The following is a 27855-nucleotide window of genomic DNA, read 5'->3' as shown; positions in this document are numbered from 1 at the left end:
AATGATATATGATGCACACAAATGATGCTTCAAAGAATCAAAGCAAGAACAGCATTGCATGCCCAAAATATAAATCATTAAACTGAGCATTTTACTTTCCAGAAAGAAAAAAAGCCAAGGAACTAGCACTTTTAACCGATAGATATATTTTATTACAAAGTAGAATCAAATCAGAACTCACAAGGAGAACATTGGACTAATAGAGAAAAACTAGTGTATTCACAGCCAACAGTGGCAGTACTATCGTTGAAATCAATATGAATATGGGACGTCATGAACATGTTGAAGTATGTCGCCATAATCCACAGCCCTGGTTAGCCCGAAGTGACCCCGTGCACTTTGAAAATAAGTTTATCGAGTGTGTTTTCTAACTTGCATAGGTGGAGGATTATGGGATATTTTTGCTACGCATTTTGGGCAATTAGCAATATATTCTGCTGCAGATGCAAAACTAATCTTGAGCCTCTTCTCTAAACACTTCATCCCCTACATGATTGTCTCAGTAGTAAATCCTAATCTCCAGAAGAAAAGAGCAGAAACTACTCCCTCGTAATTTAACTAAAGCATTCATAAGAAATTATCAGACTCCATAAAGTGGCAGGAAGATTTTGACAAATGAGTATGCAAGTGCACCCGTGAATACGTAGCTGTCCACTCTGTCTAGTATTCCACCTGCACGAACATCTCAAGCAATGAACAAACTAAAAAGCAGTTCAATGGGTTCTGGAACTCGGACAAACAGATAAGAATAACTTTTCTAAATATCTTAAGGATTACACATGGTACAGAGTTTTGGATTACAAGTGTCCATCCTCAACTACGTAATCAGATCCAAATCATAACTAGACCCGTTGGATCGGGAGTTGTTCACAGAGCAATAATTTTTTTGATAGGTAAAAAATTTGGACCATTTCTCAATTTGTTCACAGAGCAATGATATCCTACAGAGCAATCAACTCGAAAAATAAATAACAAGGGAGAAGGACAGTCACTCTTTCTATCACAATTCTTAGGGGACGTACGTAATCTCAAGTTGCTTTTCAGGTGGAGGAATGACTGAACTTATTGTGCCAAAAAAGGTTGTACTAAAATGCACACGTTTGACTCTGGTTATCTGATACGACTACATTTAGAAGGCGTAGAAACCAAGTAGGGGAGGTTTTATTACGATGAATATGATGTTCCACAATAAGGATTAGGCTTTCATGAAGCACAGGATCAATGAAGGTTTAAGGTTATGCCTTCATAGCTCGGGACCAATCATTATTAATTGTAATTCCTTCTTGCTTGTTCCCAGACTATGGATGAGGAATTGTTTTGAAGTTTGGAACTCTTTGACCTAGAGCAGAGTTCTAAAGAAATCCCTTGGGATAATTTTCACATGAAAGCAAGAAGTACCCCTAGAATCACAGAATGTTATATTACAAGTGAAGAAAAAGAGTTGAATTCAGTACTAAGAAAACAAATCATGACAACCATAATAGACAGCAGAATCCGTTGTATATAGCATATGAATAGAAAATAAACAACTACCCAACTTTAGATGAAATATTGCCAAAACATTGTATGTAAAAAATATTCAAAGCATAGTAACAGAGAACTTGTCCATTATCAGAGTATCAAAAGATTATATTCATGGTCTAATCACAGCTTACAGTCATTAGCAAAAGATAATTACCATGTCCAGGGATTAGGGACCCAGAGTCCTTGACACCGGCGTCACGTTTGATCATTGATTCAGTAAGATCGCCAAAAATGGAACCCAAGAAATTCAGAAACCCAAAAGCGATTGCACTGAAAACCACCAGAGTGATACGTCAGCAGTTGGGGTGCACGTTCATCTTAGAGGAAAAAAAAAAAAAAAAAATGGAAAGAAAGGCAAACACTGAACTTAGTATATCAGAAGATAGAAGGCTAGTCATGTTTACAAAACAAGTGAACTATCGGTGGGCCCAAAAGGAGAGACAGTCACCATCCGCTTATGGTCAGGACTGGAAGTATATAAACTATAAACAAACATCCAGAAAAAAAAAAAAAAAAAAAAAAAAAAAAAGGTGCTGAAGAGTACAAACAAATAGAAAGATGACCTAGAAATGAAACTCCTTGATTAAGACATAAAAAAACAGTACATTGCAAGTTCCTGCTTCCAGCAAAATAGACCATAAGGTAGAACAGATTCTGCCTATCCTTTTTATAATTTATCCCAATCCAGGCAGAAGATATAACCTCGTATATTTCCTAGTTTCATTCTTGCAAGAACAGAGCAGAAATTAAAATTTTTGACTTTTCCAGGAAGTACAAATTGCAGTAGATGTTGCCATCACCGCAAATACTTTGGGGTGACAATTTTTGACGACCCAAACCACCTAGTGATTTGACAATCATCACTTTACAGAGGTTTTTGGGATCAAATTAAACATATTTCACAACAACTTATAGATTGCAGCAGAGGAAAATTGAATACCTTAGCACAGATGTTGGCCAGCAAAAAATCTTTGATAAGATGACAGAAGTGGCTACACAACCACCCAGGCCTGCAAAAGTTCCTTCCCACGTCTTCTTTGGACTGATACTAGTAAGTGGCGTCCTACCAAATGTCTGCATTGAGGTGCAAAACTATCTCAAGGTCTCCCATAGCTATGGGCTATAACAAATATTACGTGACAAAAAATACTCTGCACACTGTCCAAATGATGGCAATAAATAAAATAACTGTAAAAATCCACAAATTAACAAATTCTTGACTCCTTTACTTACCCCTTTGGATTTTTCACCTTGAACTTTTTGTATTCTCACCAGTTAATTTTGATGTTTGTTGACATAAAAAAATTGTCATTCCTCAAAATTATAAGAATATTCGTGCATTTTAGACTCTTTTCGACAGAAGTTTTAGACAATGCATTGACAGTTATTCCTGCTCATTCCGTGGGTTGACGACTAGTTCTTAATAAATGCAAGAAAGATCCCAAACTCATTTAAAAAAACACCATCAACTGTGCCTGTATTGTTGTTTTCACCAGTATGATACTGGAAGTAATCGTTTAAAGCTTTCTCTTAGATTTGTGGAAACCTTTTTTCTCACAATTACATTACATTCCCCACCCTCTTGTTCCTCTGTCTTCACCATGTTTATCTCAATACTCATCACTTCCCTTCATTTTTTCTCATGAATTTCTTCCACGTTTTCCATACAGTGGTTAGGTTCCTAAAAAAACACTAAGTAGCATATGAGAAAGAGGGGGGGAAGGGAAAATACATAACGGTTTGAGATAGAGAAAGGACACTTTTTCGAGTAATGGGTTAAAATCCATAGGAGCAGATAGTTCACCAAGGATTTGAGAGAGAGAATATATCATCTGCTTTAGTATTTGTATTTATTTTCTTATCATGGCAGCAATATTAGAGAAGAAATGATGCTATTAGAGATGAAATGACGCCCACAATATTAGATTTATTTCTCTGTTAAAAGAAGAACTGCTGGGTTGATAAAATTATGCGGACGAAGCTAAAAATACTGTGGAAGTAGCACCTCCGACATATATTTGCCCAGAATTCCAAACCATGTCATACATGGTTCATTGTTGACTGGTCATTTCACTAAGGAATTTATAATAACATTAGTAACTGTTCAATTCAGGAGCCATTCTGACTTTCTGTGGGCAGAGCTAACGAAATCCCCTGTGATCAGTGATGGGGGAATTTAATTTGTTACAGAACACGATCTTCCAAAACCATCATAGTTTAACCTCAAGGATAAGAGTAATAAGAATCTCCATATGTAATAATCGAACTCATATGAAAAAACGTACATAATCATTAAATTTATTTTTTGATGAGATAATCTTTACATTTCTATCAAAAGTACCTTGCCACCCAGAAAAGCAAATGTATCAGCTGCAATTATGCTGCTAATAGAGATCAGCGTTGCCACAAGACCAACTGTCCAATGAGCTGGTCCCCCAAGAAGAATGGGCCATGTTGCTCCTATTGCTGCCAAATACAAACTGAGAGACAGCTTGAAAAAGCACCAACAAGGACACACACACACAGACACAAGAATTAAGTGAACAAAGGAGGTAAAGAAAAAGGCTACAAGTGAGCCTTCACTTTAAAAATACTTTGTTATGAAAAAATGTAACACCCGAGCCCAAGCCCAGGCCAAGGCCTGCAGAAATGCCAGCCCGTTGAAGCAAAAGACACCATAAGAAATCATTTACCCTTTTAGTTTCCCTCTCCTCCCCGTCACTCTCCCTCCCAATTCCCTCTCCCTCCCCGACCTTCTCTCCCCATTTTTCTCTCATCCCCGTTACTTACTCCGCCCATTTTTCCCCACTCACTCACTGTCTCTCTCTCTCGCCCACTTTCTCTTCTATTTTCTCTTTCTGTGATGTGCCCTCCGTAGCTACCGCTGACCACAATGTCGCTCACACCATTTCCAGCCATCAATCTCTACTCCTCCACTGCCACCCCACACGCAACGTTGTGAATTAGCGTCTGCAGCCACGAGAAGCATCACTCCTTCAATCAGTGGCCACCGCTTGAGTCCCAACACCAACGAACCCAGCCACCGTGATCTGCCCCATGGACTTGCACCACTCACCGTAAACCAAACCAAAAAGCCTATGTTTTCCCTACACCGAAATAGAGTATTTGTTCCCCACCGTGAGCCACAAAGCCACCGCCCTCTTCCATTTCTCCACCGCCAGAACGGACCACGTGAGACACTGTCTGGCTTGGTCACTATTGCACCGCAGCCCCTCCACCGTAAATAACCAACAAAAAGCCACAGCGCTACCTTCGTTGGAATAAGCCTAACCGTGGAAAAGCCCTGACGTGCGCCACTGCCTTGCACCACCCTCTATGAACAAAACCGAAACTCTGTTCTTAATATTCAAAACAGAGCACCTTGCCAATGCTACGACTAAGAAGCCAGCAAGCCCATGGTGCCTTTGCACCACCCTGAACCACCATACCCAACCTCGTGCCGTCGTGAGCCACCATCACACGGCATTTTCACCCCTCTCAGTTGCCCCCTGTCTATATGGCTCTCACTCTCTCTCTCTCTCTCTACCTCTTGGTTACTATACCACAACACACACCTTGTTTTATTTTCTTCAATGTCTCGGTGTAAACCTTGTAGAACATTTAACTAAGTTGGGTTTATTTCCTCTAGTGGACTGGGTTTGATTGCACATGGTTGGGTATTTCTAAGTTCAACTGGCGTGAATGGGCTTGGGTTTAACGAGTAGTATCGATTTATGAAAAGTTAGACTATTTTAGAAAAATTGATGGAACTTCGGGAAATTAAAGTTGGACACATGAACACTAGATTTATGACTTTAATTTCAATATGAAGAAGTTAATATGATTTTAGGAATTAGTCGTGAAATTATTTGGAGAAATTATATGAAAATCAAAGTATTTTGGGGAGGGACAATATTTTAGGGTTTCGAGGATTTTTAGACATCAAGGAAATATGAAGATATTTTTTATATCTCAAGTTTTAATTACTATGTGCTCAATTGAAAATTTATGCAAGTTACGTGACTATTTTATAGATGATGATTGATATTCCCTTGGCAATGTTGTGAGAAAATTCAGAAAAGTTAAAAAGATCATGTAAGCGGGGTTCCTATACTAGATTTTGCATACAAAGAATGGACTGACGTTGATTCTATGAAAATAATGCAAGTTTTGTTATGAAAAGAAAATTTGAAAACAAGCTCGGTCATTTTATCTGCATCACTCATGGAATCCGTATAAGAGAAAAATATTTTTGTCATGACTGGTGTAAACATGAGCTTATTTTGGCATTTTGTTTCTAAACTGTGCAAAAAGAGCGAATAAGAAATCTAAAAATTTTTGCATGATCAAGTGAAGATGATCTGAATCTTTTTTGATTATGTGAAAATTATATGAATCTGTCCAATACTCTATTTTGATATGATGTGGCATCTGAAAAACTTTTGGCATGACTTTCTGATTCTGTATTTGATTCAGTTTATGTTCTGTTTCGTTAAGGCCTCACCACTGGTTATAATAGTGGTATAAGACCCCGTCACGGATGATAATAGTGGCATACGGCCCTACCACTGGTGATAGTAGTGATCTCTGTTCTGATAAGATGATGTTTCAGTTATGTTGTGCCAAAGGACTTTGCTTACGAATGATTCTGAAATTGTCGCTTAGATATTCTGATAATATGTTTTTGGATCTGCATTCTTTACTCTGTGAAAATGCTCATGTTTACATACTAGTATATATTCTCTGCTTACTGAGTTGATAACTCACCTCTTATCTCCACAATATTTTCAAATGTTTTGGATGTTTTAGTTAAGGATCAATAATAGAAAGCATGGGTAAGACTGTGTGAGCATAGCAAATCAAGTACAAAGAGGGTACTTCGTTTATTGGAGAGTTTATTCAGTAGTTTTGTTTTGCTCTGTTATCTTGGTATTTTGGAAGGTTGACGTTTATTTTGAGACTTTGTGGTGTTCCTAGTTAATTATTTTGGAGTAGTTGGTTTAAAAGAATGAGATCTATGTGTAATTAAGAAATTTGGATTTATATCTGTACTGTGAGATATGATTTTAGGTGATAGTAACTCTCTGACCCATCCGGGACCGGGGCGTTACACAAAAAATTTACCTCCTTTGTAAAGAAAAAGGTAATAATTGTGAATATAGCAAAATAGGAGGAAAACATCAACATAAATGAAAATGAGAATTCTGTTACTTTTAATAGATCTCCTTCAATATAAATTGACTACCAGAGAGGCATAACTCTCAATAACTTACTGGTGTTTAGGGCTGGGGCTGATAAGCCACATCGAAGCTTAACCCAGAAGCAAGGAAGATAGCCACAATAAAAGAGACCAAACATGGCACTACTGAGCTGTGCAAAACGAGGAATTCCTCTCTGTAAAAGCAATGACATGGCAACAACAAAGGCGGCAAATGTCACGGAAACATCAATTTGACCTAAATACCTGGTCACATGTAGGAAACATAAATTAATCACCATTCGAAAACCTTGTGAACAAATACATTCCACACCAGAAGTCAGAAAAGCAACATATCTGAAGTATATATGCATACTTTTGAAATCAATAAAGAGTAAAAAAAGGCAATCAAACATTATTTCACTATCAGTACAATGTAGGAGAAAGGCTTTGACACCAAATATGATGTATGACAGTAGTAGGAATAATTTTATAGGGTAAACAGTACTGTAATTACTGAAGCAGAATGAACAATATCCATAAGCAGTGTTCTGGTTGTTTGGGATGGTTTACGAGCATTCTGAGTGATGGTTGGTTTAGGAGTTTAAAGATTAGAGATGGGTGGTTTACAAGCGTTCTAGGGTTCCTTGGAATCACAAATTTGGATAGAGATGCATTTCACAACTCTCAAGCCAAAAATTTTCATCAACAAGCCTATACATGTCTGTAGGTGTCTAATGACTAAACATAATACAACTTGACTCCTTATATGACTTGACTCGAACTTCTTCTATTTTTATAAGTAATAAAAGATTTTATTGAGACAAATGTATAGACGAAACCTATGTACACAGGAAGTATACAAAAGAAAACACCTAAATACATTCTAGAAAACAGAAAGTGACATCAGAAAATCATTAACAGAAAGACTGTTATTCCCTAAAACTGAAAACCAAGACAGTTAGGAGTGAACAAAAAAATTCCAGATTTGTTCTAAAGAACGCTCTTTATCATTAAAACACCACTCATTCCTTTCCATCCAAATACACCACATAAGACACAATGGGATCATCCTCCACACCGTGCCCACTTGAGAACAGCCATGAATCCCATTCCAACAAGCAAGTAGTTTGACCACTCTTGACGGCATCACCCAATCCAAGCCAATTTTGCTAAAAACACCATTCCACAAAGCCCTTGCCACCTCACATTGCAAAAGGAGATAATCCACTGTTTCCCCATTCTTTTTGCACATGCAGCACCACTCCATAACAATAATACCTAATTTCCTTAAATTGTCCAACGTCAAAAATTTCCCAAGAGAAGCTGTCCAAATGAAAAAAACCACCTTAGAAGGCACATGTAACTTCCAAATACTCTTCCAAGGAAAGGAAGGGCTGTCCTGAAAAGACAATAGCTTGTAATACAAATGAACAGTGAATTTTTTGCTCCCCTTCGAAGTCCACAACATCCTATCCATGGCATTGCCCTCAATCCTCAGTGAGTATAAAAAGCTAAAAAAAAAGTTGAAACTTCATCAATCTCCCAATCTTGAACTGCTCGAGTTAAACAAATATCCCACTGAATCACACCATTAGAGCAAGAAAACAGTCTGAAACAGCAGCAAACTGATCTGAAGCCAGTCTAAAAATACCTAGAAACATACTGTTGAGAGCCCGCTCACCACACCAAATGTCAAACCAAAAACGGATCCTCGATCCCTCTCCAACAACAAAGTTCACATGACTAACAAAACCCTCCCAACCCTTTCTAATGAACTTCTAAAGCCCCACACCATAAGTCCCCCAAACGACGTTAGAACACCAACCCCCCCATGCACTATACGTCCGATTGCCCTCCAAAGCGACTCCCCTTCCAATTGATATCTCCATAGCCACTTTCCCAATAAAACCTTATTGAAGGCCATCAAATTACGAACACCTAGCCCTCCAACTGAAATGGGAGAACAAACTTTATTCCAACTAACGAGATGGAACTTAGTAGCTTCGCCCATACCATCCCATAGAAAAGCACAAAACAGCTTCTCAATCTAGTTTGCCACTCCTACAGGCAATGGAAACAGTGATAGAAAATAAGTAGGGAGATTAGAGAGAGTACTCTTCAAAAGAGTGAGTCTACCCCCTTTAGATAAGTAAAGACGCTTCCAACTAGCCAACCTTCTCTCAACTTTCTCAATGACCCCTAAAACTAAATAATTTTTTTTTATATATAAGTAAATGAAGATTTCATTAAAAAAAATGGAAAGGCATAGCCTAGGTACACATTAAATATACAAAAAGAAAACCTAACTGCAAAAAGGAAAAGAAACAAGAAATTCATGGAAGCTCAGCCCATCAAAATCTATAGAAGCTACCCAAAGGAACAAAGTATTCAAAAAAGAAAGTTCTAAGCTCCACAATCATCCACTCTTGATCTACGGAATTTTTGTCATTGCTTTCCCCCCAAATACACCGCACTAGACAAATAGGGATCATCTTCCATACAGCTACAATTTGTTGGCTACCATATAACCTTCTTTAATTGACAAAGAGATCTACAATCCTTCTGAGAACAACCCAAAACCAATCCAACTCTACTAAAAAGATCATTCCACAAAGTACTGGCAATCTCATAATGGAGTAGAACTACAAATTCCCTGCTTTGATTGCACATATAGCACTACTTTGTTACAATGCTATCCATGGTGAGGATTTTCCCTAAAGAGGTTATCCATGCATGGAAAAAAAATGCTCTCAAAGGTGCCTTAATCTGCCAAGTATTCCTCCAGGGGAAAGGGTTGATATTCTTATCACACAATGAACTTACCCTTGTTAAGGGCCCAAAAAACCTCATATGTCCCTCCAAGACATAAGCTAGTAGAGTATAAGAGATTGAAGAACCCTGAGAAGGCACAAACCTCCCAATCATGGGTCGCTCTAAAATAAAAACATTCCACATTAAAAATCCACCAAAAAACTCAAATAGATCTGCCACTGAAGCCTCCTATGCACGTGCAATATTATACACCTCTTGGAAAGCTTCATTCAGAGCCCTGCCACTGCACCATAAATCATGCCAGAACCTAGTCCTAGAGCTATCACCCACCGCAAGTCTAGTATGACTAGTAAACACCTAGAAAATATTTTTGCATTACCCCCACCTTCATATACTTCATTAGAACACCACTCACCTGAAGCATAAGTGTCTCTCATTTCCTGCATAAAGTACTAGGGGAGTGACTTAAAGAAGCTCAACTTTGAAAAGGAGAGCAATCATGGGGAAAAAGAGATCAATTAGAAACAAAATTAGTTTTAGAAATGGATATATGCAGAACACAAAATCCACATCCATATTCCATTCAACTGTGGTAACCGTGAAGAATTTTTTTGCAATGCACAGAAATAGAACCCCTTTTTTTAAAATCAATCTAGGGAAAACCTTTTGACAACATGCTCCATGACAACTCTTTTACATTAAGGTTTCAGAAAGAAAATGGGTAACTTTTATCTTGGGTAGGTGGGACTGTGGGTATCTAAAGAGGGAGCAAAATTTTAAGAATCAAATATATTCAGCCACATGAATTTGATATGTAAGTATCATAATTTGTGACACCTCATACTGAGTATATGGGGTGAATGGGATCACACATTGCTAACTATACAGTTCAAGAAACAACCCCTAAGATAAACATGCTCCAATTGCTTCCATAAGAGTTAGTAAATGATGGGACTCGGAAAAAAATGTATTTGATTACTGATACTATGATTTTCTGCTCTCTGATTATTGATTTTACATCATACAAAAACAAAAAAAGCAAAAATTACATGATCAATTACAAAAGAAACCGACGGAGAAATATGATGAAACTTTTGGATTGACAAATTAGTTGATGTTCAACAAGTATGGAACAAAATTGTAGACACGTTAGCATAGCTTACAAGGTAAGTATTGGCATCACAGCACAGATAACAGAGCAAACACGTGAGACGTAACGAGGGGGCGGCGTCATCCCTTCAGTGATTCCATGACTCCTAACCAACTCAAAATACTCACGTGCACCAACAAAAACAACAGCGGCCAAAGCCACAGTGAAAACCCATCCTCCAGCCAATACAATACCACCAGCAGTTATTCCAATGCCAAGTCCAAAAACAATTCTTGTCTTTAACTGGCTAGTTTTCTCTTTAAGCTCCGAGACCGAATCCTCTTTTGCTGATAATGTATGGCCTTTGCCGACTTCCTACAACATACTTATTTCAGTGATTCCATTCAATCACATATTCCTGATCATAAAGTACATAATTATTTATAAAAATTTTAAAAATGAAGTCAATTTAACCAAGATTTCAAAATTTAACTTTTCAACATCGACCCATGTAAAAAAAAATTTCAACCATGACATTAAACTTGAATGTTTTTTTTTTTTTTTATAAGTAAGGCATATGTTCCACAATTTCCAAACTTAATCCCAACCATCCTATATACCATGAACCAATCACGAAATTTTATATTCCTCTTTTATTTTCAGAACTACTATAAACAAGTACAGATCTCCCTAATTTTATTTATCGTCCATCCCTTGAAAAAAGGGAGATAATTGATGAGTAATTCTCATAGAATGCATTAGATTGACCAAATAAGACACATATTCAAGTTCAATTCACCAAAATCCCATAGTCTAATTTCCATTTTCCTTCCAATGTAATTAAAAAACATCCCAATTTCAAAATCAAGTTCTTATCTTTTACATCACATACATACGTGTGTTAGCTCATTTATACATATTGAGTCCAAGAGACTAATTATGAAGTACCTGTTTGGCATTGCCCTCGTCAATCCGGTCTGGCTCGGCCCTGGCGACGGCGGTTATAACGCGCCGGTGCATGGAGGCTGCGTTTTGGGGGAGGAAAATAACGCTTTTGTGTCGTTCAAAGACCGAACCAAGATTACAGACTCTGGAGCCTGGACGAGTGGGAACTAGGGGTTTTGAGGGCGAGGGGCGGCAGCAGCAAGAGCGTAAATTAGAAGAAGAGGGAGAGAGGGGAAGCAGCTTGTAGCGACCAGTTCCCAAATAAGACGTCGTCGCCATGGGAAAGGACTAAGGAGTACGTAGAGGTGGTCCTTCCTATGGTCTTGGCATTGGCGCCGGCGGAGAGAGCGAGAGAGGGAGGGAGTAGAGTGAGTGGGTGAAAGGGGTAATGGAAGTTGTTGAAAGGTTGGGTGCGACGAGCTCAGAGATGATATCAATTACATTCATTTAAACGATGTGTCCTTTGCTGCGTTGTCTGCGTAATAAAGGATTCGGCTGTGCCACGTAGGCTTATATTTCTTTCTATATAGAGTATGCAAATAACCTATTTTTGGTAGCTTCCATCTGGTTTTTTTTTTTTGTTTTTTTTTTTTTGGTAGGTCTAGCTGAATGAATTTTTTTATTAAATATTGTTTATAACAAATAAAAAATATTCATATACAATATTTAATATTTAAGAATTTTCAAATGAAGAGTATTTCAGTCACTAAATGATTATACAAAAATAATTCTACAAACAGACATGATTTCATGTGATCCGTCAGATCTGCTTTATAATATAAATAACTTTACAATCTAACAAACCACATCAAGCCACGTCAATTTGTGAGATTATTTTTGTTTAATCACTTTATATTTAGAGTATTTCTCTTTTCGAAAAGATTAAAAAGTGAAATCCATTATAAATAAACTACTTTTTATGGTATATGTTTTACATTTTATTTGTATCTAACATTACTCTTATTAAAGCCATGAGCGATTGTCTGGAGAGGAATCTGGTATTATTATTGACAATTGAGGAATAAGCATTCAATGGTTTCCTCTATGTTATAAACAGATCACAAACCATGGGTACTTATGGCTTGAATGAACAAACAAGCATTTCTGGTTATATTACCAGTGAACATAACAGCAGAACAGGGTTCTCTGTATAACTAACTGTGCCATGTTGCTCCTTGTAAATTATATTCACTTCAATCACAAGAAAACTCTCAGACTATTCTTTACATGCTTCAATCAACTACCATTTGGGATTCAAAACAAATTCAAAATGGAGAAGACGAAGTTAACAGAAAAGGATATGTTCATGACAAAAGTGGATCACACAAAATAATTTTGGAGTTCATTCGGATCAATTACAAAACCGGTAAAACCCATAAATCATGTTTTCCACTGTCAATATCTGCTAATACAATGAACAAAAAGTTACCTTCCACACGTCTGAAATTGTCCCTAATGTCAATACAGGTCGTTAATACAACAAAGCAAGATCTATCAGTCACGCATCTGTTTTCTAATGGCTTTCTACATTTTGTTTCCCACCGAAATGGGTGGACCTGCAGGAACAAAGGGATAACTCAATTGTTCATGTCTTCTTCATAAGGTACCCCAACACGATGCCGACCAAGCCAACGAGAAGCACATATAAAAGCGGGATACCACCATGCCTTTTGGTGGCTTCACGCCTCAAGAGCTCCTGTACATATATAAAGAATCTTGTATACATACTTTGATGCAGTAAATGTTTGAAACAATCTTCTATCAATATTGCAGCAAGTATAACCCATTTTATATATTTTAACCTTCCCTTGGAAGCTCACTTCAAATTGGGAAGTAATCAAAATTCGTACCTGAGACACTCCACGGAGAAATTTTATTCCCTCTGGACTATTGAACTTCCAAAAACAATTGAAAAAACCAATGGCATAAATAGTTTCAAGAGAAACTAAAAGATGTCATATATTCACCAAGACTTAATCAGCACTCAGCAGTATTCTCTAACTCATATTTGAAAATTTTCAGAACTTGTGAACCTTTTCTCTGGTAAACACTTTCTTGCATGTGATTTCTAGTATATCATTAAAAGTTTTAGGCGTGGAGAAATGCTTGATTTGATTGGTGGTTTACCGTGCAGAAATTCAGCAGTCCTTCATACTATAATCAAGTTTTTATTGTTTGTCATCAGAAAATGATCACAAAAGAACTATAACCCTATTAATAACAATTTAAAAGCTCAAAATCAGTTAGTTTCAGAAGCATTAAAGCACCATGTAATCTCTCCCATGACATCACAAGAGTGTATTTATTCAAATGATACATCATTACAATATATGTTGATTTTCTGTAAACAATGGCCCAAGAAAATTATAAGCGTGCCTACGAGAATTTTTTATGGGCATTGTTACTTCTAACATTAATCCAAATGAAATTTTTTAGCTTTTCTCATACAAGTGTCTCTTCCACTAAGCATATATCTGGAAAACAGATTGCTTCCAAGTCACTTCAGCAACAACAATTAAAATGTTTTGAGATACAAAATCCCTTACCAGTTCTTGCTTAAGCTTGTTATTTTGCTGAACGGCAGAATTTTTCTCCTCGGTCAGCTTTGATAGAAGAGCTCTTGCCTAGAATCAGAAATACACTAAAAAATAATTACAAATGGTACTTCCAATATCCCAGGAATTAAGCCATCAAATTCTTTCCACAATTAAGAAACCACCACAAATGTAAGATACGGGTAAATTTATTCATGACAGTAGCAAGAAATAAACAAAGATAATTCACCTTATTTGAGGTTTTCTTCTTCCATTCGAACTAAAACTCTCTCTTCTCCTTTTTTTACCAGTTAGTTGTTTTCTCATTTCACTTACTGCATTTATTTTCATGGACGTAGTCTCCCACAAGGGAGGGAAATATGGTCAAATAATATAGTCAACTGTCCTGAGTTGATTTTTTATTTTTATTTTTGAAAATTAAGACATGCATATTTACAATATATATGTATATACTAGTACATCTCTACGAAATTACATGTGCATGTATGCAGTTTATGTGTATGTATCACATTTGACTGATTTGCTCCAAGATATCTGTCAGTGATGGTATCATACATTCTGAAAGCTGAAAAGGCTTTCCGTGTCATGAAGCTTCAAGGCTACTAAGACTATTTTGAGCCCCAATTAAAAAGGTAGCATTTAAGAAGGATGTCATGAGTGAGACAAGGCTGACAAAAATCCTAATCATCTTGCTGGGTACATAATTAGATTCGTACTATGAGATGATGCAGAGTGTGAGTATCATATGTAATTTCCATATTATATATGTATTGCACATCATAATCTGAATAGAACAAGAGAAGGGGCTTAAGAGCTGTTTTATCATAAAGCCGTTTTATTAAAAATATCATACCTTTGGTTTGTGAGGAAAAGTACATTTTCCCGAAAAAATGATAAAATTCCTCCTTAGTCAATACCAGAAAGCACAAAGCAAGAGAATGAAGAAGATGAGTGCATGTGCCTGCATTTACATGTATGCTTCATGAAGAAACAACGTGTAAATGAGTCATCCAATGAAACAGTCTACTGGGGAGAAATTTTCCGGTATAAGCCAGAAAGTAACAATAAAAAATAATCCACATTGTAGTTGATGATAAAACAAATTAAGGAATATACAAATATATAAATATGTACAAATGTATAAATGTGTGTATAATTTCCACTATTAAGCTTTTCTTTTTGTTTCACTAAAAAGAAAATGCTGTTTAAAATAATATTAAAAAATATTAATTTTTTTTTAATAGTTAATAAGAAAATTTTATTACCATGAATAGGCAAAGCCCAAGTACATAGGACATATACAAAGGAAATGATGATAATTTTCAGGATTTGCTTTAGGATCTTTTATTAAAAATATATTAATTGAACTCAGTTAAGTGAATGTTCGTGTTTTCTCAGGTCCAACATGATAATCAATCGCAGATTAAAATCTTGAAATCTCCTCTTTCTTCTCCTATTACTTAGCAATAAAACAAATTTTGACTTTGGTGGACCCCATTATTGGATATTTAAACGAATCACACTCAAGAAATCACTGACTGTTTGCTGAAAGCAAAATCCTCAAAGCCAAGATTCTGACCAAGAATTTCACTTCCAAAACAAGACAACTGTTAAAAATTTGACTTAGCTTTCAGAAGTCAAACATCCTGTCAGCTAAACCTTGCCTACTAAAAAATGGAAGCAAGAGTCGCACAGATCCTCAACTTTAGAACTTACTCTTTCTGTCTGAGAATCTATGTTGAAAAATGATACAGATCTCTACGAATAAAAAAATAAGAAAATATTAAAATTCTAAAATTTAATAGAAAATAAAATTACCTCAGACGAGGTTTCTTGAGGCTCATGTCGCTCCACAAATGCTCTCGAAGCCTACAAGCACAATCACATATGTAAGACAAATTCTACCAAACTAAATCGTGATTAAACTCTTCAAAGATTCAGAGTTGTAAAATAAATAAAGAAAGAAAAATAATAATCATCAGACCCTCATTTGAATTCATTCACAGGTTTCATCAATACTCACAAGTGTAAATTCAGAAGCATTGGGATTCCCGTTATCAGATACTGAAGCCCTTGGTGAAGAACCTTCTTCTGACCCTTCTCGAACCGGCGATGGAGGTCGAGGTGGAGCAACATAAACAACCCTCAATTTGCTCTCCTCGACATTATGCCCTGACTCCTTGTTGAACTAAAAGACAAGAAACATAAACCCATCTGCTTAATCCATAATTATTCCCAATCAAGATAAAAGAATAAAGGATACCTGCATAAGAAATCGTAAATTTGTTCATGTTAGTACCATTTCTGGAGTTATCTCCTTCACAGTTGCTCCGGGGCTTGCAACCACGCTTTGAAGCAGAAACTTGTCCTTGCATTGCATATCGGGCGGGGCCTCCTTTTGAGCTTGCATTGTAACTGAACCATATAGGAGGGGGAAAAATACATGCACGATAATTCATTCATATGGAGAGTACATTTTAAAGCTAGTGATCTCACCACTTAAGCATAATTGATGAGAGATAGTGATAATAACTGTAAAGCAGAAAAATTATTGTTTTTTTTTTTTTCATATAAAGAATAATCAATCAAAAAGTAATGTCAGCGACATCAAATGAGCACAAATTCAATTCAGCAAGTGTAAGTGAGAGAAAGGCACCTGTAACATCGCAGGTAGACCTCGGTAACAGAATTCCAGTATTGGGTCTCACACAGTACTTCTTTGGATTTGTCGTCTTCACCTATAGCATACCCATGTCCGTTGCACAGGAATCAAAATTACAAATTCCCAGAACACAAAAATCCACAAAAAGTAGAAATAAAAATTGCAAAATTGAAAGTGGATGCTCAAATTCTACCTTGAAAGCCACCTGGTTATCGGTCTTATTAGACAACTGCAGAGAGCACGAGATCTGCTTCCTCAACTCAACTTTTTTTTTTTAATTCGACAAACAAAGAAAATATGAAAAATAAACAATGGCAACAAAAACAGGGATCTGAAAGCAGAAAAACAAATTTCTTTTTACTTTGTAAAGGGGAAAATCATAACATTAAGAATTTCGTTTTTAGGAAAGCTTACAAGGGAATTGGAGCTCTTGAGGCTCGATGTTGAGAAGCTCGCCTGTACTCATCCCTAGTAGATCGGATATAGGCCGCCGGAGAGAGAAAAAGCGGTTTGCCGTGGGGGTAGAGAGGGAGAGATTTTCGTCTTTTCGAACGGGAGAGAGAGCTCTGCAAGACAACGTGGGACAGAGTAGTTTTTGTCTGTTTTTGTTAGAGTCGTAGTTGCCTCCTGTGCACGTTTGTGCGGTTCATCCGGTTCCAATTATGGATACCTTTTTCTTCTGAGTTATATTTTTTGTTCATTTTTATCTGAAAAAAAAAAAAAAAAAGCTTGCACCAACACGAAGTGATATAAAAAAAAAAAAAAAAATCAAATTATTGCTGATCATTATAATTTCAACCCATTATTAAAAAAAAATTATATCTATCACCTAATGACACATCATAAAATGATGAAATGATGATAGAAATTAAAATGATGAGTAACATTACTCGTTATAAATATATTTTATGAATGTTATTTATCATTGTTTTAAATAACTACAACATTTTTTATCTATATTATATTAAGATTATAAACATATGATGATTAAAAAAAGAAAAATACTACTCTCACCTATAGTTGGGTCTCAATAATTTTTTTTATTTAACAATTAAAGAAGTATTTTTCAATGACGTTATAAATTTTTTTAGAAAACAAATATTTAAAAAGTATAAAAAAAATGAATGAAAAAAATAAAAATAAAAACTTTTTTACCCTTATCGAGACCCGTCTCATACTATTTGAATTATCTTTTTTGAAAAATATTGCTATTTGAAAACATTTACATTAAATATTATGTACGTGATATAATTTGATATGTGATATTTAAATTTTAAATTTTATCTTTTTAATTAAATTATGTTGAGTTAATAATGAGGAGGGTAAAAGATTTCAAATAAATTATTTTCTGAATATTAAAATGTCAGTAAAACAATGCTAGAAAATCAAAACTTTAAATCTATGATAGGTCCAAATTACCTATAATTGTACCAAACTTCAAACTTCAACTACATCCAACACGTGCGCATTAATGTGTTTGGTTTTTTCCTATTTAACCCTCAACAAGTACAGCCGAAAGAGACTGGTTTTGGATGTTTCCAAAGATACACCAACAGTCTGATTATATGGCAAACAGACCAAATAGTTTGATTTTGATTTCTGGATCCTTAAAAGTTGTCAGTGCTTCTGTACAGGCTAGTAAATAGGCAGACAATACAAGTGATTTTTTATGTTCTGATCGTGAGATCCAACTAGAGATATTATATAAAATTATGATAATTTATAAATTTATTTTTATAAAATCGAACTTTTCAATTATGTACAGAAAAAATTGCATATTCCAAAAGTAACAAGCTTTTCCTTCCTACAAGTTTTTTCCCATGATGATCTCTCCACTCCGGGGTTCTTGGATGAAATTGTAATCAGCATCCTGCTCTTGACACATTCCATTTGTAAGGAAGTTTACTCCCAATTCATCTGGGATCAACCCCAAGCAGAAAGCTTAATTATCAGAGTAATTACAATTTTAGTTGTAATTGTGATAATCATCTTAAGCATGGTAACTGAACCAAACAAATTTGGATTTATAATTTGCTCATTTGTACACTCAAAAATCTGTATGGGAAGCCGGTCTTATTTCGTTTTCACTGATCTTTTGGTATTACTAGCCATCACCAGAAGAAAAAGACTGTTGCTGAAGATCTTGAGCAGTGAAACCAGCAAACCAAGCCGCTCTCATCAGCTGTATGCCTAGAATCAACACCCACCAGCACACCAACCAACCCCCGGATCACATGCATAACCCATTCCAGTGCACCGAGCTCAACCCCAGGCTTCAAGCCCCTTTTGGGATCCATACAGCATCAAAAAGGAGCTTTACTTTTGCTTGCCTGAGTTGGGTGCTTTGGGCAGGCACAGGAATCGGCCATGAGGCGAAAAATGGTTGCACCCAGATTGAAAATGCAATCAAGGAAAGCAGGCTGGCTACGTTGGGAGCCACAGGGTTGGAACCATGCCTGTTGAAAGTAGAAGAGTTAGCCATTTGAGGAACTAAGGCTGCACCACAGGCTGATTACTTGCGTCAACAAGCTATTTGGCGCTGGTTACTGGTACCTCATCTGTGTTCTCAGAACTAAGGGTTTCAAATATGTTGGTGGTTTTCTCCAACAAGCTGTTGGTAGCAGTGGGAGCATACTTGACTGGTGGAGGTTCCCATTGGGTCTGTTTGATGCAAATCTGAGGGAAGCTGATATGGAGCACATTTGTGGAGTTAAAAAATTTTAAGGCTTCTGGGGTGGATGTGGGGAAAAGTAATAGTTGACATTGTGGATTTAGGTCTGGCTAATGATGCAATTCCTCGGTTTATGGTTCAACATGATGCTTCTCATTCTCTGAAACATATGGAGTTGAAAACAATGGGAAGTGAGAGAAAAGGCAGAAGTCAGTAGCAGACATATTAGAGGTAAACAGAAATTGGATGCTACTCAGGATAGAAAAATCATCAACACTGACAAGAAATCAAATCCTTAAGAAGTGTATATGGGCAACAGATAATAGACTAAGCAGACAAAAAAGAGAAAGATGTAGAATTGTCTGCTGTACAAGGAAAAAGTTCAACTGCAAGAACTCCTTTACAAATCCTTGAAGGTTTCTTCACTGGTAAGTGACACAAAACAAGTTGGGGTAGTCAGTTCACCACTCTATTCTTATGGGTGGAAGAAGTACAATAAAGACCACACAAAAAATGTTCTTGTATCCTATTGTTTTTAACTAAAAGTAAATATAGTTAATATATTCATATATAAAAAAATTAAATAAAACTACTGACGTGATTTCATGAGATCCGTTTACAATAGAAGTAACTTTATAATCTAACGCACCACATCAAGCCATGTCAATTTGTGGGTTACTTTTATGTAATTCTGTTGTGGCTCATAATATAATGCAATGCATGGTGTACTAAAACCAAGTGTATTACATGTTAATATCCCTGATGTGATGATGGACATCAACGACAGACTACTACCTCTCCATTACATTTGGAAGAAATAGTATTTCCTTTAGTGTAAAAACAAAGTGGTTTTGTTTTGACAAATTACATTATTAGGGTGAGTTGCCAAGGAGAAAGAAAAGGATTCGTATGGGTTCTGTTCCAAGATCTTTAGTTTCTTTGGTGATGTTAGTCTGTCAAGATGTCCTCTAAGATTAGGACGAGTAAGTTTTTTTTTTTTTTTGTTCTCTTTATAAATAACATCTATACATCAGCAATATAATTTATTCAGAAATTTGACTATAAAGTCTCATTTATATACCAACCCCATCATTATACAGTTTCTGAACTTGACATCCTAGTACATGGTATCAAAGTTCAGAACAATGTTCCTCTTCATTTTAAATTTTGTCATTCTCAATCGTATTTGTTGGTGTGACGCGTTTTAAGTGAATGTTAATTTCAATGATTGCTATCAAGAACCACTTAAAACGCGTCGTATCAACAACAAATACGATTGAGATAACAAAATCTAAGAAATATGTACTAACACTTGCTAAGGCATGTGTTCCTCAAACACAAAAGTGTGAGTTATTAACCAACTGTAATGTCATATAACTGTTGTGGTTTGCTAATCTCGTCTTGATTAGACAGTGAGAATGGGAGAATTGAGTTGGAATGACTGAATGAGCTCTGAATCTGGCAAATTCAGAGGAGGCAGAGAAAAGTGACCATAAGTAGAGCTTCCTCTTCTGATCTCTTGCATGCTCTGCAGGGCTGCAACAGTATTCCTGAAAATCCCTTCTCCTGCAACTGTTATTGCTGCTCTAGTCTCCTCTTCATCCTCAACTGGGAATACTACATCTATGGTGCTTTCGCATTCCTTCACTAGTTTTGAGATCAGATCTGTTGTGAAAAAGGGCTGCTGCAATACCTTCTGGATGAATGGCAAACGCAAAACGCCACCTGTTCTCTTGTCATACTTCTTCAAGATCTTGGCCAGCCCTGCAAAAATTCAGATTCTCAGCCATTCTAAATTCCCTTTTAACATCATCTTTAAAGGTGGATGGGAGACCCCTGAAGTGTTTAAATATCATCAAGAAAGAAAGAATAAAATGGAGAGAGAGCTTAGCCTGATGAAATACCTGTGTAATTGACATTGCTGTAGTTAACTAAAAGCACCATTTCACCATGAAAATCAACGATGTCTTTTCTGATTTTTGCCATCTCCTCTTTATGCTGTGACTCTGAAGGCCGACTCCCATTCGGCCCCCATGTATCAATCACCCTTTGGATCCTCTGTTGCAGCTCCTGAATTTCAAAATGTTCAACACAAAATTAGTGTAAATTGTAAAAAAAAAAAAAAAAGGTTACCATGAGATGGAAATTGATTTTTATAGTTATAACATGATTGAATTTAAAAAAATAATAATAATAATTTCTAATCACCCTCGATTCCCCGTATTTTTCAAGAAACTATCGTACATGAATTATTCTATTCTCAAGTCAGTGTGAAAAGCACTCTATCTATCTCACTTAAATGGTAAAATTTAATTTATAAAATTCAAAATTTTAAATTAATATTGTAAATTAAATTATGCCATGTAAACACTTTACTAAATATGCTATAATTTGATAATAGAATTTTTCATTTTAAAATTCTTAAACAACTTACAAAAATACACAACCAATAAAAAAAAAAAAAACCCACGAAAACTCTCTGCCCCTCCATTGTAAGTAGGATTTCGAATAATTCTTAAAAACTTGTGGTAGATTGTCATAGTTGCGTCGAGTTTCCACATACTTACGAATAATCCAAATTTCCTTTACACATTATACGATATGATATTCAAATCTCGAATTTATTCTTGAATATTATTAACATGTACAACCCTTGTATTTTTTTTCACTTTCTCTCTGAAAATATTCCAAAGCATTGTCAAAAATCATTAGCTTCCCCACCCTCCAATATAAAGTACTTCAAATTATCTGCAAACATTCTTGTCTGCCACACTCTTCAAGTCTAATCAGACGGTTAGGAACATAGCAGCTGGTCCTGTGATTTTTTCACCAATTTTTCAATCATGTTCATTCACTTTTCAGCAGGTTGTATCTAATGATTCTAACGATTATAATACGTGTGAAACAATTATAAAACGTGCAAGTTTTACATACTCTCTTTAAAAAAAAATATTTTTTTATGTGAATTTCAGATTTATTAACTTTTTTTTTTAAAAGAATAGGTAATGCTTGCATAGTTGCAAATATATTTCACTTTTGATTAGTTATGGAACTTCAAATTGCCTACCACACCATAATTCCTTAATCCTGAATTTGTTCCCCACTGCATCGATTGGAGGGGAAGATCAACTGATTGGACGAGTTTTTCCAAGTACTACACAACCCTCATGGACCAGCTGGATGTCATTTTCCCAGTAACCAATCACAGGATACAGAAGTGGGGTCCCCATGACGGAGGGACCCACATTAGGCTGCGTTTAGTTCCTAAATTCAGCTGAGTTTAGTCTAACTAAAAGTTAAGTCTAACGTCCAAATACTCTCAAATTACTAAACTCATCACAATTCAAAACTTTCTTACACACAGAGTCCATAACTTTTTTTCAATTTAAAACATATTTATACGTAAGATCTATAGTCTTTTTCAATTTTTCATAAAAAATACTAAATTTATCTTAACATCTAAACACATTTTAAAGTTTTAAACTCAATTTAGATAAGTTTCACATAAATTTTTTCGCTACTCAACTCGTTACTAAAGAACTCTCAACTGAACTCAATATCCAAACTCAGCCTTAATGGAGCACCAAACTTCTCAACAACTACGAGTTGATCAACCGAGTCATCCCCGAGGTTAGTTTTGTTTGACTCGCCCAAAAACCAGCTGATAATAACGACAGACAACATCAAATAATCAGACAAAGTTAAACGATCGATGTCCTGTCCAACTCAGTTTACGTTTGGTTCCAGTTCCACCCATTTACCATTAAAACAAAACTAGTTTTTCATGGAAACGGAATCAATAATATTTACCTTGTGCCGGATAACGAAATCCTCCTCCTGTTCCATGAAGAAAGTGTTGAACTTCTCGATCTCACTGTTCAACAAGCACACGAATTCCTTCTCTGCAACCCCATACTCGACCTGGGACCAATTCGACAACGTCGGGGAAGATATCTGCTTGACAAGCTGCTTCAACAACTTGTACGACAAGAACTTGTCCCTCCACCCGGGCAATGTTCCCTGCATTTGTTGTTTAAGCTGCTTCCCAAACTTCATGGGCGTCTCGAGATTCTCGGAAAATAAACAAACAAAGAGTAGAAAGAAGTGATCGGTACCAGAATTTGGGGGTTGCAGAGAGTGGGGGAGGAAGAAGAAAAGAAAAGGGAGGGTTTTTATTAGCAGAGGGATGTCGAATATTATGGATGGATATGCTTGGCGTGATGGAGTGGCGGTTAGAAAAAGGCATTAACGAGTCGTTGAAGTAAGAGAATTCCGAGGCATATTCGGTTACTGTTTGGTCATACTTAACACAAAGCTTTAAAAAGTGAGACTTTTTTAAGATGAAAACTAATAATTAAATAAAATAATAAAATATTATTATTTATAATAATATTATTATTTTAAAATAAAAAAAATTAAATTATTTATTATATTTTATATAAAAATGATAATGAATAAATAAGAAAACAAATTTGACGTATCAGCTATTATTTATTATTTTACACTTCATATCTTATAAAAAAATATTTTTATATTTTATAAAAAATATCTCCACATTTTATAAAAAAAAATATATAAATATAAAATATAAAAATAAATAGTAACTCATACAATAAATTACAATATATAAGAAGAGATGGTTTACCTTCCAATCCAAATCGAGTTGTTTGAGGGGTTGGGCTAATCCGACATGGGGTGAAATGGAGGGTGGATTTAAGTGGCTTCTAACTGTTGGAGGGGCCTACAGCGTAATAGTTTGTAATTGTGAAATAATTTTCACTACAATATGTGTGGGTGGAGTGGGTGAGTGAAGGGCTGTGATTGGAGAAATGGAAAAAGGAAGACGTGGGAATTCGGAATGGGAAAAGGATGATTCCGAGGATCTACTGAGAATCGACCATGGAAATGGAAATGGAAACTATGACAATAATGTGAGTTTGACAAAGTTTGGGATCAAATCAAATTGGGGGAATATGTGATTTTTGAACTCCTAGGAAATGGGTCTATATTATTGTAACATGGGTTCGGGTAGTCTTTCAGTGCAGGCCATTGGATTAAGATCATTTTACAATCAAGAGGTTGAGATCATTTTGTCTTTTTTGATAGTGCCAACAAGAAATTCACATGTGGTATTTTGCATATATACTTAATGAAGATACTTAGGATTTTAGACAATATTATTAGGGAATATGTGATTTTGAAATCCTGCGAAATGCCCAAAGTTATTGATCATTGGCTGCCAAGATGAACTTTATTCAGAGAAGCCAATAAAAGGGTTTGTTTTTAGTATCAATTAAATGACATATATAAAAACAACATATGCCAACTCACAAATAAAGAAGTACTTTTTACACACATTAACAAATGAGGTTCAATACGTGAAATATTTAATTATTTAGATGAATTGTAGAGTCAATGTTCAGATTCAGCACTTCTACTTTTTATATTATGTGAAATAATTACTTATTCTATTAACTTAATATGATGAGAATATGTAGATATAATAATTTATATTTATCTTAATATTGAAAACTCTAACAACTACACTTCTTAAATAAGTGATTTTCACTTGATTTTAGTATACAAAGTAAAAAATAAGATGAAAAATTATTTTTTATTAGTCATTATTCACCATCTCATACCCTACACTTACATAAAATTATTCTTATATTTTATAAAAAAATTATATATAAATGTGAAACGTGAAAATAAATAGTGACTGATTAGTATAATTTCTCAAATAAGATTGGGGCATATGCTGTTTCCATGATAGGCAGTCCAAATCACAAACAAACAGGTGTAGTGCAATTATAAAACAACTAAACATTAATGGGGGCCCATATAAATTTCACTTTGGTAGAAATGAACTTGTACGTACAATGCGGAAAAATGCACTGCTCTGTATAAAGCCCAAAACGTAGGAAAAAGAACAATGACAAATGGACACAGCGCAAAGAGCTCTGGGACACTGCCCAAGGAGAATATATAAAGGAGAAAATGGACATTAGTCCTCCTCAATATTTTTTTTTTTTTTTTTGATGGAGCACTCCTCAATATTTAGCTCGTAAAAATGTCTCATAAAAATAAATTTATAAATTGACACGATTTGATATGATTCATTAGAATCTAAAGTTACTTTTATTATAAAGTAAATTTAACATATTATATGAGTTACGTTAGTTTGTAAATTTATTTTTATAAACTATTTTTATAATCGTCACACTTCTCAAACTATGAATTAAGGCTTTGTTTGGTTTGGTTAATGATGATTATCTTATCTAATCATTATAATTTTTTAAAATTTTTATATAAAATATAATAAACAATTCACTTTTTTCAAATTTAAAAATAAAAATAGTATTTTAACAATATTTTATTTAACTTTTAACTTTCATCACATCTCATCTATTTAACTAAACCAGGCCTTAAAAAGCACGAGTAAGCATTAGAAATCTCAACTCTAATACGCATTATTTTGCTGCTTTGTGCAAGAACAATATGAGTTTTGCTCATTCACAGCAATCATGCAACTGATAATTGGTCGAATGAGATTTTCCTCTGCCTTTTTTGGTCGGGATTGACAAGAGTAGGGCTGCAACCCGATCAACTCCCACCGGGTCTGGACCCGGTCCGACCCGGCCCGTTATTGTTCACGCGCCAAACCGACCTAGCCTAACCTGCTACTGTGAGGATATGTACAAACTTGTCCTCTCTCTCTCTCTCTCTCTCTCTCTCTCTCTCTCTCTCTCTCTCTCTCTCTCTCTCTCTCTATATGATCCCTACCATGAAATCTCAATTGAACAAGTCTCTTATACAAAACAATAGTTGCTGGGCATCTATGTATTATCTAACTGGGTTTTGCTAGATACAAGCGAGTTCGTGCACCATATCGCGTACCGATGATTTTTTTTATTTAAAAAAAAAAATGAAAAACAATTTTTTAAGAGAAGAAGAAAATCTCATATATCATAAAAATTATTTTTATCTTTAATTCACATCATTTCATTAAACATATATATTATATATTAATATTAGTGTACAAATTGATGCACAAACTTGCTTGCAATTAGATTTTTCCTATCCAATAATCCTTAAAAAAGTATTATACACTTTTAAGTTTTATGTACTTTGACGGTCCTGCATTGGCTCTATGGTATCACCATCTTGCAAAACTTTAAGGTCCCCCCCCACCCCCCAAATAAAAAAATAATAAATAAAGGCAAATACGTGCGATTTCTGTGCTCTCCCCAAGATAAGTAACAATCAAAGACAAGCGATTTCTAGATTCTATGTTCATAAAATTTGGAACTTGTTTGTTAACCATCATGAAGGAATCTCGATTGATATTAGATTCTGCAATTGATCCTGAAGATCATGCCACTGATGCAATCACCAATTGTGCCAATCCAGAAGAAGATCATGCCCTTCATTCACAAAGGGGAGCATCATACTCATGTAATTGATGATTTATTTAGTTTTGTCAAGCAAGAACATGCACTTGCAAAAGAACTTGATTCTAAAAGATAGATCAGTAGAACCAATATGAGCTATAGTACTAAAGTAAAACAGTACTGTAGTACTAAACTTGCCGGTGAGAAATCAATTGATTAACTTTATTAAAATAATCACTCCCTTTTGAAAAACAAGGCCAGAGAATCATATCTCGGTGGAAGCTAGCTAGGTAGAATGCTGCTGCTGATGCTTTTCTTTGAATTTCGAAGTTCCTAAAGCAAATGCCATATAATTGGACATATATTCTGTTTTCACTAACTTCCAGGAAACATCAAAACATGAGTTTCTCTGCTTAAGATTGGTAGACTTCATTAATGTTCTTTTCTACAGATATTGGTTATTTACTACATCATGGTACACGCATCAAATGGGAGTTGAACTCATGAGTCCATCATTTCTATCATATTCTTACATGAATCCAATGTTGACAATACAAAATGCACGATGCTTTCAATTTAAAACTCATCTTACCACCATTTTTAGACCCAATATCTGTACAGTTACCAAACCAGATTTGTGATAATGGATATAACATATATCCCTTCAAAATATCCCTTCAAACGATTACCAACAATACCAGTGTTTTTTTTTTCACGAATATACCCAAATCAAGATAATAAGCCAAATTACATTTCGGGGTAACCATTTTCTGATTGGAATCAAACATGTAGATTCCGAGCCCAAGGGAGTGTTTGATTGGCAGAGACAGAGTGTAAATCTGTTTCCCTTGCTTACACATCAAACACACGCACGCACACACAGAGCACCAAACAAAGCTCGAAGTTAGAATAAGACAGAGAGAGAGAGAGAACGCACCTATCTGCGATGACCTCTGCGATCGGCGACGGCAAACAGCGACTGAAATCGACGACACTGACTAGGGTTTCCGCAGCGGAGATGAGAGTGTTTTCGTTGTTTTCGTGA

General features: G+C 35.5%; 3 protein-coding genes and 1 pseudogene across 6 annotated transcripts; all 4 read right to left on the bottom strand.

Annotated features, from left to right (window-relative positions):
• Positions 1-70: 70 nt before the first annotated feature.
• Positions 71-11969, bottom strand: LOC108990719 (phosphatidate cytidylyltransferase 4, chloroplastic-like). 3 transcript variants are annotated; one of them, XM_018964775.1, is made up of 7 exons: positions 11535-11969; positions 10660-10961; positions 6798-6988; positions 3866-3990; positions 2465-2598; positions 1679-1794; positions 71-672 (listed from the first exon to the last, which is right to left on the bottom strand). In XM_018964775.1, the coding sequence occupies exons 1-7, from the start codon at positions 11808-11810 to the stop codon at positions 581-583; spliced, it is 1236 nt and encodes a 411-aa protein (XP_018820320.1). In that variant the 5' UTR covers positions 11811-11969; the 3' UTR covers positions 71-580. The 3 variants fall into 3 exon arrangements, with proteins under 3 accessions (XP_018820320.1, XP_018820329.1, XP_018820338.1); XM_018964784.1 differs by having other exon boundaries at positions 3866-3984; XM_018964793.1 differs by lacking the exon at positions 71-672 and having other exon boundaries at positions 1734-1841.
• Positions 11970-12816: 847 nt separating this feature from the next.
• Positions 12817-17344, bottom strand: LOC108990710 (vesicle-associated protein 1-2-like). Of its 2 annotated transcripts, none has more exons than XM_018964762.2 (8): positions 17163-17344; positions 16942-17012; positions 16743-16824; positions 16386-16501; positions 16110-16274; positions 15905-15955; positions 14078-14155; positions 12817-13227 (listed from the first exon to the last, which is right to left on the bottom strand). In XM_018964762.2, exons 1-8 carry the CDS (start codon positions 17212-17214, stop codon positions 13117-13119), a joined length of 726 nt encoding a protein of 241 aa, XP_018820307.1. In that variant the 5' UTR covers positions 17215-17344; the 3' UTR covers positions 12817-13116. The 2 variants fall into 2 exon arrangements, 1 of the variants encoding a protein (XP_018820307.1); XR_004801586.1 differs by lacking the exon at positions 12817-13227 and adding an exon at positions 14940-15047 and having other exon boundaries at positions 17163-17343.
• Positions 17345-18788: 1444 nt separating this feature from the next.
• On the bottom strand, positions 18789-20222 carry LOC108987633 (annotated as a pseudogene).
• A 473-nt stretch (positions 20223-20695) lies between these two features.
• Positions 20696-23644, bottom strand: LOC108990702 (SPX domain-containing protein 3-like). Its single transcript, XM_018964743.2, has 3 exons — positions 23230-23644; positions 21324-21489; positions 20696-21183 (listed from the first exon to the last, which is right to left on the bottom strand). Exons 1-3 carry the CDS (start codon positions 23473-23475, stop codon positions 20825-20827), a joined length of 771 nt encoding a protein of 256 aa, XP_018820288.1. The 5' UTR covers positions 23476-23644; the 3' UTR covers positions 20696-20824.
• Positions 23645-27855: the final 4211 nt, after the last annotated feature.

This window comes from Juglans regia, chromosome 5, assembly GCF_001411555.2.
Source record: "Juglans regia cultivar Chandler chromosome 5, Walnut 2.0, whole genome shotgun sequence".
Lineage (NCBI taxonomy): Eukaryota > Viridiplantae > Streptophyta > Magnoliopsida > Fagales > Juglandaceae > Juglans > Juglans regia.
The sequence above is the reverse complement of the archived record's forward strand: the minus strand, read 5'-3'. Positions and strand labels throughout refer to the sequence as shown.